Source organism: Hypomesus nipponensis, chromosome 3, assembly GCF_054491055.1.
Source record: "Hypomesus nipponensis isolate SF chromosome 3, ASM5449105v1, whole genome shotgun sequence".
In the NCBI taxonomy this organism is placed as follows: Eukaryota; Metazoa; Chordata; class Actinopteri; order Osmeriformes; family Osmeridae; genus Hypomesus; species Hypomesus nipponensis.
In genome coordinates, this window is record NC_140363.1 from 16,718,291 (window position 1) to 16,731,323 (window position 13,033).

At 48.2% G+C, this 13,033-nt stretch overlaps 2 protein-coding genes across 7 annotated transcripts; one reads left to right on the forward strand and one right to left on the reverse strand.

Moving 5' to 3' along the window:
* Positions 1-16: 16 nt before the first annotated feature.
* On the reverse strand, positions 17-5,063 carry ckba (creatine kinase, brain a). 4 transcript variants are annotated; one of them, XM_084680173.1, is made up of 8 exons: positions 4,910-5,063; positions 2,009-2,196; positions 1,695-1,849; positions 1,464-1,596; positions 983-1,154; positions 748-871; positions 434-623; positions 17-345 (listed from the first exon to the last, which is right to left on the reverse strand). In XM_084680173.1, the coding sequence occupies exons 1-8, from the start codon at positions 4,930-4,932 to the stop codon at positions 167-169; spliced, it is 1,164 nt and encodes a 387-aa protein (XP_084536299.1). In that variant the 5' UTR covers positions 4,933-5,063; the 3' UTR covers positions 17-166. The 4 variants fall into 4 exon arrangements, with proteins under 4 accessions (XP_084536299.1, XP_084536318.1, XP_084536309.1 ...); XM_084680192.1 differs by lacking the exon at positions 2,009-2,196 and adding an exon at positions 2,646-2,847 and having other exon boundaries at positions 4,910-4,993; XM_084680183.1 differs by lacking the exons at positions 2,009-2,196; positions 4,910-5,063 and adding exons at positions 2,646-2,847; positions 3,378-3,477.
* On the forward strand, positions 3,909-12,214 carry trmt61a (tRNA methyltransferase 61A). 3 transcript variants are annotated; one of them, XM_084680222.1, is made up of 4 exons: positions 3,909-4,048; positions 5,322-5,679; positions 8,178-8,444; positions 11,104-12,214. In XM_084680222.1, the coding sequence occupies exons 2-4, from the start codon at positions 5,349-5,351 to the stop codon at positions 11,415-11,417; spliced, it is 912 nt and encodes a 303-aa protein (XP_084536348.1). In that variant the 5' UTR covers positions 3,909-4,048; positions 5,322-5,348; the 3' UTR covers positions 11,418-12,214. The 3 variants fall into 3 exon arrangements, with proteins under 3 accessions (XP_084536348.1, XP_084536339.1, XP_084536356.1); XM_084680213.1 differs by lacking the exon at positions 3,909-4,048 and adding an exon at positions 4,056-4,197; XM_084680230.1 differs by lacking the exon at positions 3,909-4,048 and adding an exon at positions 4,065-4,197 and having other exon boundaries at positions 5,325-5,679.
* The last annotated feature ends 819 nt before the right edge of the window (positions 12,215-13,033 follow it).

The window sequence follows — 13,033 nt, forward strand, 5'->3', positions numbered from 1 at the left end:
ACAAAGCAAGTCGTCATATGGATCAAAACAGTTTATTCTCATGTTTAGATTCCAATAAGTGTTCTTTTAATACATTGTGCATTCCAGGATAGTGTCACACATTCATTCAACTGACATGGGTGGAGGAGGGGGTAATAGGGAAGGGTTGGGGCAGCAATCAGAAGTGTCACTTTTGGGCGGGCATGATGTCATCGATCGACTGGCCCTTCTCCAGCTTCTTCTCCATCTCCACCAGCAGCTTGACTCCGTCCACCACCATCTGGACCAGCTCCACCTCAGAGAAGCCCAGGCGGTCAGCGTTGGAGATGTCAAACACTCCGCCCACAGCAGCCGTGTCCACGCCACCTTGGGGAGAAACACAGCATCAGATGAGCCGAGGCCCTGTGGCTGACGCAGCCCTGACGCCAGAGGGTGTGACTGTCTCTCTCTGTACCTGTCCCGCGCTTCTGCAGCCTTAGCCTCTTTAGCACCTCCTCAAACTTGGCGTTCTTGCTGAGGTTGGGCAGCTTGACGTGGACTCCGGCGCGGAGCCCGGTCCCCAGGTTGGAGGGGCAGGTGAGCACGTAGCCCAGGTGCTCGTTCCACATGAATGAGTGGCCCTTTTCCTTGAACAGGGTCTCAATCTGTGACAGGGTGGGGGGGGGGGGGGAGATACAAATCAAGTCCAAACAAACGGTAGGCTGCTCTAAGGTGAACCCTTCATTTTCCCTGCCCCATCACATTCCGTTCCCGTTTCGTTCGTCTTACCTTGGTGAGCCCAGTGCAGAAACGGTTAAACACTTCCTTCATGTTCCCGCCCTGCTGCATGGAGATGACGCGGAGGTGATCCTCCTCGTTCACCCACACCAGGAAGGTCTTGGTGTCGTTGTGCCTACAAGGACAAACATACAGTTAGAATGTAATGTGCCTGTGGTCGTCAAGGCCAGGCGTCCCAAGAAAACATTCCCCCACAAAAGCCTTAACCCTGGAAACCCCCTCTCACCAGATGCCCCTGCCATCGGGCCAATCGCGGGCCATCCCTGAAGCCAGCAGCAGGGGAGAGACAGGCTTATCAAACAGGAAGTGGTCATCAATCAGCTGCTGCTGCTCTGCGTCTGTCATGTTTTTCAGAGCGTAGTACTTCCCCTTCAGGTCGCCTGACAGGGAGTCGAGGGCTGCAGGAAGGGGAAAGATGCATTAGCGTGGTCTGAAATGCTGAACCAGATAATGGGGGAAAGACTCCTTAGTTTAGACAATACAAAAGGACACCATAGGTCATGATCCAGATTTCAAAGTTGGCTAGCGAAAGAGGTTAAAAATAGTATTGTGCATACTGGTACTACCAAAGGCCACATTTCCCCTCTAGTCTATACCACCATTACCACAAGCCACTAGAGGGAGCCATCCACACAGTAACATGGTCTGAACATAGCTCCACGCCCCACTGCAGTGTTGAAAGCAGAACTAAAAACAGCGATCGATACCTTCAATGGAGAGTGTCTCAACACCCCTTCTCTCTCCACGGCTGCAGTGGGGGGGCAGGCAGAACCCTCGGATGCTCCTGCCTGTTCGCACGCGAGAGCTGAGGACGTAGTTGGAGTCCAGATCATCACCACCCTACAGGAAGAGACACCAAAGTCAAGTCAAGGTTCTTCACATGATGTCGTGGAGAATCCAAAGGGTCTCCCAAGAGACGGCGATGGGGCCTGGGGCACCTTCAGGTTGCTTGGGTTGAGGTCCGTCTTGTGCTTGTCTGAGGGCTTGTACCCTCCATGTCTGTCCTCGATGATGGGGTCCAGGAGCTCCTTGAAGACCTCGTAGGTCTCCTCGTCCCCGGCCACGCACCCCACCGTCATGATGAACGGGTGGCCTGGAGGGGGACGCCCACAAAACGAGTCAGACGCCACCGAGCGGGAACATGAACCATGACATGACGACAACAAGAAAACATCCTCGCTACACTGAACTTAGCTGAGGAGGAATATGTGTTGAATGCTCAGTCTACTGCCTTAGGATAGGTCTGCTTTACCAGGATTGTCAACCCCTGTCTGGATGACACCATCTATGGTGAATCCGTTTGGAGTGGCCCGCTCTCGTAGGGTCTTGTACATGTCCTTGGTTAAGACCTTGGCCATGTGATTGTTGTGCACACTAAGATCAGGGAACTCCTCCTCAAGCGAGAGCCGCTTGATGGTCAGTTTGGACATCTTATCATTTCTAAACAATAACAACAAAACACACATTCTACAGGGTGAGGGGAAGCCAACTGTCATGCTCTCACATGCACAATTCAAGTAGTCGTTGAGAGTTTCTATTATATAGTAAGGAGTCGCAGGCTTCTCACGATTTATTGAGTCCACTGTTTAACAGGTTCGGTTTTGTTTTCATTCGAGTTCTTACTGCTTATGTCATTGGTGGGCCTCTTATCTTTAAATTGGCAAGATGAAGCCATTGGCATCATTCAAATGACTCGCGTCCCTCTTTATGAGAAGTCATGCAATGACATGTCACATGCCTCGACATATCAGCAAGCTCATAATCCCAAAGGTGATCCCTCCCTGAGGTCGGAGCGCTTTTTCCGATTTTGCTCGCCTAAACGCCCTGCTAAACGCACTTTGAGACGCAGAGCAGATGGCTTGATGGTTGAAAGCCGATTGGGTCATTACCTGGGTTATCAATCCCGGTTTGAATGACATCATCCACTGTAAATCCACTGGGCGTTTGTTTGCTCCTCAGGCGCTCGTAGATGGCCGGAGTCATCACCTTGGCCATGTGATTATTGTGCTGGCTCAGGTCGGGGTACTCCTTGTCGGAGGCGTACTTCAGCTTCATCGCGTTGTGGGTATTACCGAACGGCATGGCTGATCCCTGGCAGCCCCAGAGAGTGAGGGGACAGTTTGTGAAATGTATGTTGTGGTGCAAAATCCACACAATCACACGGTCGTGAAACACGAATTTGGTTTTTGATGCGAAATCACGTGAATTCTGTTTTTGGGTAAAGGAATGCGAATAAACCACAATCATGATGTAATAGTCTACTATGAAATATGCAAGTCTACTGAAAATACAATGGGTGCGTTTATTCAAAAAGATAGCCTAATGAACACTTCGGTACACAAAAGAAAGATTAGGACTATTCTTACAGGAGATGCCTGTAAATACTTAGCTATATGTTAAATGTAATTAGCATGCACATTAATGTAAAATAAACAGAATATGGTAGGTTAGAGGCAATACGCATCAGTCGCATTACACTTTTATAGATTTGGTCAACACACGGTTTTCTAGGCTACAGACAAATTGACGTCTCAGATTAGTGATTTGGGGTTAACGGGAGCCAAATTTCCGTAGTTTACTCAGAAAAGTGTTTAACAATTAACTAAAATAAATTGTCCTACCGTTTGTTGCTGCTGTTGACTACTACTACTAGTGGATGATACAAAGATCCCTATTTTTCCGGTTGTTGGAGCGAACACAAACTATCCTGCGGCTCTGATGGGAGATAATCTTGAGATGTTTTTTATAGTAGACCAACTCTGCTCCCATTGGCCAGTATATGTAGTCCATTCATTCTATTGGATGACTATGCAAGAAACTTGCAAACATTTTCCAAGGCTTCCACTCTCTTTCATATTGACGACCAAACTTAGACGTTTTTAACTCAATTGCATCTCATGTGAATGTAATTTCTTTAATTGGTCCAGATAAAATGTTGCAGCTCTAAGTTACCCGCTGTGGATGCACGCATATGCACAGTTGGCTTTAATACAGGTTTATTCAGTTGATGGAATTTTACAACTGATGTATTGCATGACACTCATGTGTTTTTTGTGGAGGTACTACTATCCAGTGAGACTCGTTCCAGTGATTACAACGTCATCATTCAGAGACAAAATTCACTTTGACAACGTTTAAGCCCATCCTCACAGCGCAGGGTTTGCGCCATTAGCAGATTTACACGACATCTTTACAGCCTAACTGGCTGATCTACCTCGTTAAAAGACGCAGAATGGTCGTAGTTTGAATCCGCCTTTGCTCAGTTACCACGCTCCTCAACAAGACCACGTGTGTGAGTTTAGAAACCATTCCATTCATTTCCCCCTGTAAATACAATATATGTACCGAGTCTTCAGAAATAGAACCTTGCTTACTAGCTAACGTTGTCGTAGGCAAGCTCATCATTTTCACATCTGCTTTTGCATAAGATCTTTTAACACGGTGGGTTTTTAAAATAATGCGAAGGTTACAGTAACTAGCTAGCGTTAGGCAGCAAGATGAGATAACTAACCTAGCTACAATAATAGTACGGTAGTAGCTACAGTAGCTAACGACTTTTAACATACATCTCTTGGCTATTTGGAACCAGCATTTGCAACATAAGCTTGTAAACTATTCGCTAACTACAGTACTAGTAGCTAGCTGCAACAGTGTTAATGTGTTACTTGTGATTACTATTAGTACAGTACTATTTGTACTGAGCTAACGAACTGTCAAGATATTGTAAATGTTTTCTATCTGGTTAAACGTAGTTACAGTCATTTTGACGTAAAAAGACCGGGTACGTAACGTTTTTATTCGGGAGGTCAGTTTCATCAAACCCATTTAATCTAATTTTCTCTACAGAGTACTGTAGCTGGCTCTACACATATTAGCTACTGCAATCAAAAGTTGTTTTAAAAGAGGGTTAGCTAGCTTACTACTTGTCCAGCTGCAGTACAGTACCTGACAAATACAAATGGATTATAGCTAGACTACAGTACTGTAACTGTAGACCGACAAGACGAGTAGCTCTAGAGCTAGGCTTATTAAGTGTACTGTACAGTGCTGTAGCCTATTCAAGATTGGTTTTGAAAACGTTGACGTGAATTACATAAGCAAGAAATCGCTGAAGTATGTGAACTCTACTAATGAATTTCAGTTATTCACTTACAGTTTCTCCATTTGGCTTGACATGGCTGCCTTTCAAGTAGAAGAAATCAAATCACAAAGTGAATTCCACATTGAACATATGCTGGGTGGTCGAAATTGAATGATGCGTGTTTCAATTCAAAACAAGAAATGCGCGTGGCACATTCTATTTAATTTTTTAACACCCACGCGAATGTTCTGGAAAACGGCCTACTGTGTTAGAACTCTTGTCTACAGTTAGGAACAACTTTACCATTACAGCTGTGACATTGTACCCAGCTCCATAAAAAAAAAAGATAATCATTTATAATAAATGACTGAAATGCCAATCAACCTCTGTCGATCAATACAATTCAACCTCTTCTAAGACTGTAGAGATCACTGATCATATTGCCACTGGAGTGAACCATTGACTCTTTCATTTGCTTTCTCAGTAGATCGAAAGTGGCACAAGGCATGCCATGAGTTTCGTGGAGTATTCAGAGCTCATCAAGGAGGGGGATGTTGCCATCATCTACCTGGGTCATGAATCCATGATGCCAGTCCGAGTACAGAAGGGTGCCCAGACACAAACACGTTATGGAGTCCTCCGCCACTCAACAGACTTGGTTGGCCAGAGATTTGGTTCAAAGGTCACCTGTAGCAAAGGTGGCTGGGTGTATGTGCTGCACCCCACGCCAGAGCTGTGGACCCTCAACTTGCCCCACCGCACCCAGATTCTTTACACTACAGACATCGCAAACATAACCATGATGCTGGAGCTGAAACCAGGGTCGTTTGTCTGCGAGTCAGGTGAGGGAAACTCGAAAATGTTTACTTTATTGTATAAAACATCTTTATTCTTTTGTTCCCTACAATCATAGGAAGGCTAGTCCTGATGTCATCTCTTCAACTCTGCTAAACCCTCTCACCCTAGTAGGCACTTAGCCTTTTCTGTCCACAGACCTAGTGATTATTTCCACAGCCAGTCCTGACCTCCAGACACCCACTTGTCTACTCGAAACCCGCCCTGTGTTAAAATTATTCCCCCGAGGCAAGAGATGGTGTGGGAAGGCATGTTGCAAGTATCACAGCCATCTAACGGTGCTTGCGTACATTTTTTCCGCAAGATTATAATCAACAACAATAATCAACGTGTAGTCAGATGGCTGAGCGGTTAGGGAGTCGGGCTATTAATTAGAAGGTTGTTGGTTTGATTCCCGGCCGTGAAAAATTACGTTGTATCCTTGGGCAAGGCACTTCACCTAACTTGTGTCGGGGAGAATGTCCCTGTACTTACTGTAAGTCACTCTGGATAAGAGCGTCTGCTAAATGTCTAAATGTAACAAGTTTATGCATAGTTAGCTCGTTCTAAAAGGTTGCCTGTATGGCAGGAGTTTTCCGTGTTGCGGATGTCTGGATGCTGCATGTGCCGCATTGCTCCCCCCTCCCCCTCAGCATGGAGGTTATTGATGGGATGCTGTTGAATGTGTGTGTGTGTCCCAGACGTGATGTCAATGAACAAACTGCCTTGTCAGCCTCCCCTCCCGGCCCTCCCTCCCGGAACATGGGGGGCCGCAACATGTCTGCAGTGATGTCACGTTTCCTCTGCCTGCTCCGATGCAGATGCGTCCGGTAAAAACGCTGGCTCATGCCTCGTTCACACCAGCAGCCTGGCCGACGCAGAGTCTCTGTGTCACTTTCTGACGTGTTTGGAGTCCTGAAATGGATCTCAGAGTTCCGCCATCGTCCTGTTAATGATCCTTGTAAATGCATTTAGGCTCCATGATTCTTATTTGTGAAAGCCCGTATTATTACTAGAGTGCTTGTCTCGTTAGATCTTTTATTCTTTTGTTCTTTAATCTTCACCCATTATCTGCTCACACATCAAATTTAATGACCGAATTCAACTGGTAATTTATCAATTAAATTCTGCACTGCGGTATTCAGGAGGTCAACTTAAATTAGGTGGTCTTGGATTTATTGCGGGAGCTCTCCAGATGCACAGTGCTTAGCTGTGATGAGCATTTAGAGGACACAGTGTTGAAGTGGGCAGGCATAATCATGTAGACAACCCAGCGTCCCGTTGCATATTGCTGGCTCTGCTGACTAGACTACCAGAGCCTTGAGAGGAGAAGCCCTCCTGCTACCCTAGTCTGGTGGCATTCCTGTGGGGCTGCACATGGATCCGAGGGAGGTCCTGTGTGTGAGATGGGAAGACACTGGTTCTAGTTCTGCAGACTCCTCAGACGGTTAGCCTCACAAACGGTGTCGTCTCTGTTTCTGTCTTAAATGAGGGTATGAGGCTTTCCCCCTGACTGAAAGAACTCTTGTTGTAGCCACTGGAGAGGAACATTCTGCTGGAAACAGGCCTACTGTGTCCTGGGTACAGAGACCCATGGAGCTGTGTGTTGTCCTGGGCTTGGTCAAGGTTGCAGGTCTCCATGGGAGACGATGGAAACCATGTTTGGAATTTTAGTACTCGTACTAAAGTCCCCTCTCCTGCTTGGTTTGTGGTGTGTTGAGGACGAGCTGCCCAAGTAGTCATGGATGAGACTAAGCAGAGTTGTGTGACTGTCTTTGCCTGCCAACTGCGACTTTATCTGAAACCCACACAGAGACAGATTACTCGGCCTTTCCGTTCCTCTCATATCTCACTCTTGTCTCCTTGTTACAGTGTTCTCTCTTTCTCCCTTACTTTCTCTCTCTTTCCCTTACTCTCTCTACCTTTCTCTCTTTTCTCTCTCTCCCTTACTCTCTCTCCCTCTTCCGTGCCCCTCAGACTCTGACGTCAGTCATCCGGTCGAGTGGCATGGCGTTTAGCAAGTCAAATTGGCGCTGTGGGATAAACATTGGCTCCTTTGTTGCCATGAGAACAAAAGCGGCAGTGACGCAATATCAGGAGGGTGAGGAGGAGTATGATGGGGCGCTGTAGCCTGTCGCCGTTTCTCCCTGCTCAGACCGCTGGTCATGTGACCACCTCAGAACCATACACGCCAACACAAGGACAGGTATTGTCCTGGCCTTACGGCAGCGCCGTGAGGTTCACCACATCAGATGTTGCATTCAGTTTTGCCCCGATCATGTGACGGTACCTGTAAATATGTTGGCGTGATTGTCTCTCCTTAACGCTCGTAAACCCAGTTTGTCTGTGTCTTGTGACACCTACCAATAACTAACCCAATGCCACAGGACTGTTGTAACAGGTTTAGAAGCTGCCAAATGCTGCAGGACCAAAGAACTGTGTATCTGTGCCTGTTACAATCGGCAACTTAATGTGAAGTAACCCAGAGACTCTGGTTGGTCCACAGGTACGGGCAGCGGGTCGCTGTCCCACGCCATCCTGCGGACCATCGCGCCCACGGGCCACCTGCACACGGTGGAGTTCCACCAGCAGCGTGCGGAGAAGGCCGGCGAGGAGTTCAGGGAACACGGCGTAGGTCACCTGGTCACCGTCCGCAACCAGGACGTCTGCAAGGAGGGCTTCGGAGTGACGGGCGTGGCCGACGCCGTCTTCCTGGACATCCCCTCCCCCTGGGAGGCCGTCTGCCACGCCCGGGCCGCTATGAAGAGGCAGGGTAAGAGTCTGTGTGTGTGTGTGTGTGTGGGGGGGGTGTCTTGTTTTACCCTTGTAGGGACTAAATGTACTCATAAGGACAGTGAAACATGAAAAACTTGACCTTGTGGGGCTCTTTTGCTGGGCTCCACAAGATGCTTAAGATGCTTTTTTTTCTGGGGGTCTTGGTGTTGAAGTTTGAGTGAGCCTAAAGTAAGGGTTAAGATTAGGGTTAAGGGTAATAATGTTTGGAGAGAACCACATCTATATGAGAATGATCGAGCCCCACCAGGATGGAAAAACAGCACCAGCCTCTGGACGGGGATTCAATTATTTTGACGTAATTATGAAAAAAGAAAAGAATGCGACACTAAATCCTGGTTACACTGGAGCAGAGCCCTGCCCTGTCTCTGGCTGGCACCTCAGCCCCCACGTCCAAATATCGATCCAGGTCAGCAGAGCTCTCGTTAAATTTGCCCTTGAATCGTGTTCCTCTCCCTGGGACACGGCAGGGTGGCCAGGCTAAGGAGCACGCAGTCCTCCGCTCGGTGGTCTCCATGGAGACCAGGACCCACAGTGCAGTGGAAGGAGGCCTGGGCAGGTTGGCGGGTCAGTGGGTGGCGAAGGGTGGAGAGTTATGGGCCGTAGATGGTTACCTGGAGAGAATGCACCGCCTGCTACCAGAGGAACAGTTCCCTAGCTGCAGTTCTAACACACAGTCTCAGTGGTTTATGAACTGCCCAGCCATAGCCCAGGACAGAGTTCATGTTTGTAATCCCGCAGTGAGTAAACAGACTGAATCTGATTAAGCCGAAGCCTCAGTTTGACCAGGAATGTAAGAGCACAGCACAGCAACGTTCCCTGTGCCTCCCCTTGTTGGCATACGGTGGAGTTCTCCCTTATATGGCTTTGATTCTGCGTTCTCTTTAACCACCAAACCCCTCCTTTACTCTCACATGCACATGCGCAGACACACGCACCACATGCAGCCAGATTTACTTGTAGCATCAGTCCCATGACCATACAGGGCTGTGTCGCACAGGGAGAAATCTGGAGTCTTCCCTCAGGGGAAAAACTAGGTTTCCCCATGTATAGAGCTTATAGGACGCCCCCCCCTTCTCTGGAAGGGAAACTATTTAAGAACTGTTTCTACTCATCAACATTCACCTGTTAGCATTAGCTGTCCAGCCATGGCCTGTGTGCAGCCAGGTGTTTCTATGGGAGGCAGTTCATCAATTTCATCTCGTAGGGTTAAAGTTCTTTGAATGTTCAGAGAATGAGGCGCCGGAATGGGCAGAACATTAAGATGAGACAGTGGAAATTGCGTTTGCCCTCCTTTTTTTTTTCTTCTCTTTTTTCCCCTCTCGCTCCCTCATTCTTTTCATTTTTGGCCAGAGGCCGGGCCCTCTATTTAGAGTAGCTGTATGGAGGGCTGAGGGGCCTGGATCCTGGTACAGCTCTCTCTCTACTCTCTCTCTCTCTCTCTCTCTCTCTCTCTCTCTCTCTCTACCCTCTCTCTCTCTCTCTCTACTCTCTCTCTCTCTCTCTCTCTACTCTCTCTCTCTCTCTCTCTCTCTCTACCCTCTCTCTCTCTCTCTACCCTCTCTCTCTTTCTCTCTCCCCCCTTCCCCCTCTCAGGCCTGGTTGCCAGGAGACCAATGGGCTGTGTTCTGCTCTGCAGACAGTGTTCAACTGTATTGAAATGTTCAACTGTATTGAACATTTAAAGGTTCCCAAATGCTTCGGATACTTCAGTTAAAAATAAGGACTTTTTAAACATGTAAAGATGTAGTGTATTATTTGGTGTATTAGGTGTATTATTTGTGCACAAACAGGACAGGCATCGGTAGGGAAAAATATCAGGTGAAGACACAACTGCCTCAGCGAGATCAGTTATGTTTTCTGTCTACGGTCCTCTGTCACTATAGAAACCTCGCTCTGACAGCAACCCCTGTGAGTCCCCTAGAGGCCGAGGGCCTCAGCAGAGGGGGAGGAGATGCTGGGGAATCCTGGGCCAAGTGGATCTGCTGTGATCCTGTGTGAAGTCAGGCCTGGAGGGTAAACGACACTCATTACTGGTGTCTCTCCTTGGCTCTCTCAGGTTGTTACCACTGGCCCTGGTCCAGGTCCAGGAAGGCCATTCTCTTCTGTCCCAGCCCAGCTTCCCCGTTAACCTGATTAGCCTTCAGCAGCCTACTCCCTATCTTAGGGTGGCAAGTCTGTTGTCCCATATGATTGGTGTAGATGTGGTTCGGACGGATGAGGTGCCTTGATTGAGTGTGTGGCCACATCTACCAACACACATGTAATGGTCAAATGTGAGCTGTGAAAGACTGACATCGGCCATGGTCCTTTTCTCTACCCTCAGTCCTGTGTTAATTTATCTCCCTTTTTTCTCGTTCTTTCTACCCCTTTCTCTGTCTACCTCTCTCTCTCTCTCTCTACCTTTGTCTCTCTCTCTCTACCTTTGTCTCTCTCTCTCTACCTTTGTCTCTCTCTATATATACCTTTTCCTCTACCTCTCTCTCTCTCTCTCTCTCTCTACCTTTCTCTCTCTCTTTACCTTTCTTTCTACCTCTCTTTAACCCTCTCTCTGTCCCCCTCTACCTCTCTCTACCCCTCTCTGTCTACCTCTCTATCTCTCTCTCTATCTCTCTCTCTACCTCTCTCCCTCCCTGCAGGGGGTCGTGTGTGCTCCTTCTCCCCGTGTATCGAGCAGGTGCAGCGGACGTGCGAGGCGCTGGGGGAGGAAGGCTTTGAGGACATCAGCACCTTGGAGGTTCTGCTCAAGGTCCACGACGTCCGCACCGTCTCCCTCCCCCTGCCCGACTTCGGGTCGGAGGCCCCCCCCAAGATCTCCTCTGACCCCCCAGGAGAGGGGCCCCCGCCCGTGGCCCCCAGCAACGCCTCCGTCTTCTGTAAAACCACCACAGCCCCCAGGGAGATGCCGGGTCACACTGGATACCTCACCTTCGCCACCAAGCCCAGAGGGTAGAGATGGGGGGTGGATGATCCGGAGCAGGGAGGCTGGGTGTGGGCTGGAGAGGAGACAGAGGCTGGGTGTGTGGGGGTCCAGGGAACCCCAGAAGCCTCAGAAGGACCTGACCTCTGACCTCTGACTCAAGACTCACTAATGTGTACTTGCCTTTGCTTTCTCAGCTGGAACCCTGTTGATGTTCATTTGACTGCTCACTTCCCTCACATAAAGGAATGGTGGCCAATTCATATATTTTTGTGGTGTACAATAACTAATTCAGGGTCTATTATTAGCATCTTACTAGACTCAAACATTTTTTTATAGATATATATATAATTGAATTTTTTATTGGATTTCGCATAGTGCATACCAATATTCTTGCTATTTTGTATTTGCTTTGTCTTTGAAAAAGATAACAAACGAGGTTGATCAGACTTTGGTTTAACTGTAATGCTGGATGCAGCTCTTCTGTGAGGAGTGTAGAGAAGCTGAACACTCGACTGTCCTTCCTACCGCTCTTCATCTTCTCTGTTCTGTTTCTGTCACGGCGTCTGCCTAACATCACCGCTGCTCCACGCCATAAAAGGCAGAGAAATGGCAGCCGTTCAGCCTAGGCCAGAGAGGAGGAGGAGGAGACAGGAGGAGAGAGACAGGAGGAGGTGTGTATTTTCCAAGTGCAGACATCCACAATGTCTGGATACATGCTACTGTCGATGGGAGACTGTTGAAGTGAACTCTCCTTTTCTTTCTAACTGAATCATGTCAGCCAGGTAGTGTCAGGGAGATACATTGAATAAAGACCCTTACTATATTTATATGTTGTGTTTTGTATTTGTGGCAGAGGAGGGTAAGTGATGTAATCCTGAGATTACAGGGGGCTATATGAACTCCAGTGCCGACCAGGGCCGTTGTGTTAAGGCTGACCCACCGTTCATGTGTCAGGGAGCTGCCCCACCTGCAGCCCCAGGGTCAGCAGCCTGTCCTGGGCTACGGAGGGTCTAATCTGGACGGCCCCGGGCTGGGAATAGCAGCTCTGAGCCCGTGGAATCCTGCTGCTAATCAGCTTGTCATCTGTCCTGAGCTGAGCTGTGCACATCCCTGGACCACAGCATCGCAGCGTCCAGGAGGTTAGAACCCAGCACAAGTCACATGGGCAACATGACAACTGTCGCTAGGGAGGTGCGGGCCAGGGGCAGGAACAGTAAGTGAGATGGCTTAGAGATGGCTAAGAGGTTTGAAACAGTGGCCCTCGGGTAAAAGACCAGTGTGAGGACATTTAAGGCAATGTCACATGTATAATGTAGGTTCATTTTCTTGAATGGGTTAACCGACAATCTACGTACAATTGCAGAATCAAACCAGGGCCAGCTAAAGAAACAGCGAACCGCTATTTCACAGGTCAGACTGCAGAATAATCTATACACACACATACACACCTCTCCACCTTTATGAATTCTCCTCTTGCCCCTCTGTCGTCCTGAGATTCTAACCCCTTTTAATCTTGGGCTTGGTGATTTAAAAAAGAAAAAAAAACAAAAGTAGTTGATGAGATTACAGCAGGAAAGCGACTCAGAGAAAAGCTGTGTCTTCTTCATGGTACTTGTGGCTATTAAAGCCCTTACACAAGCTGGTAC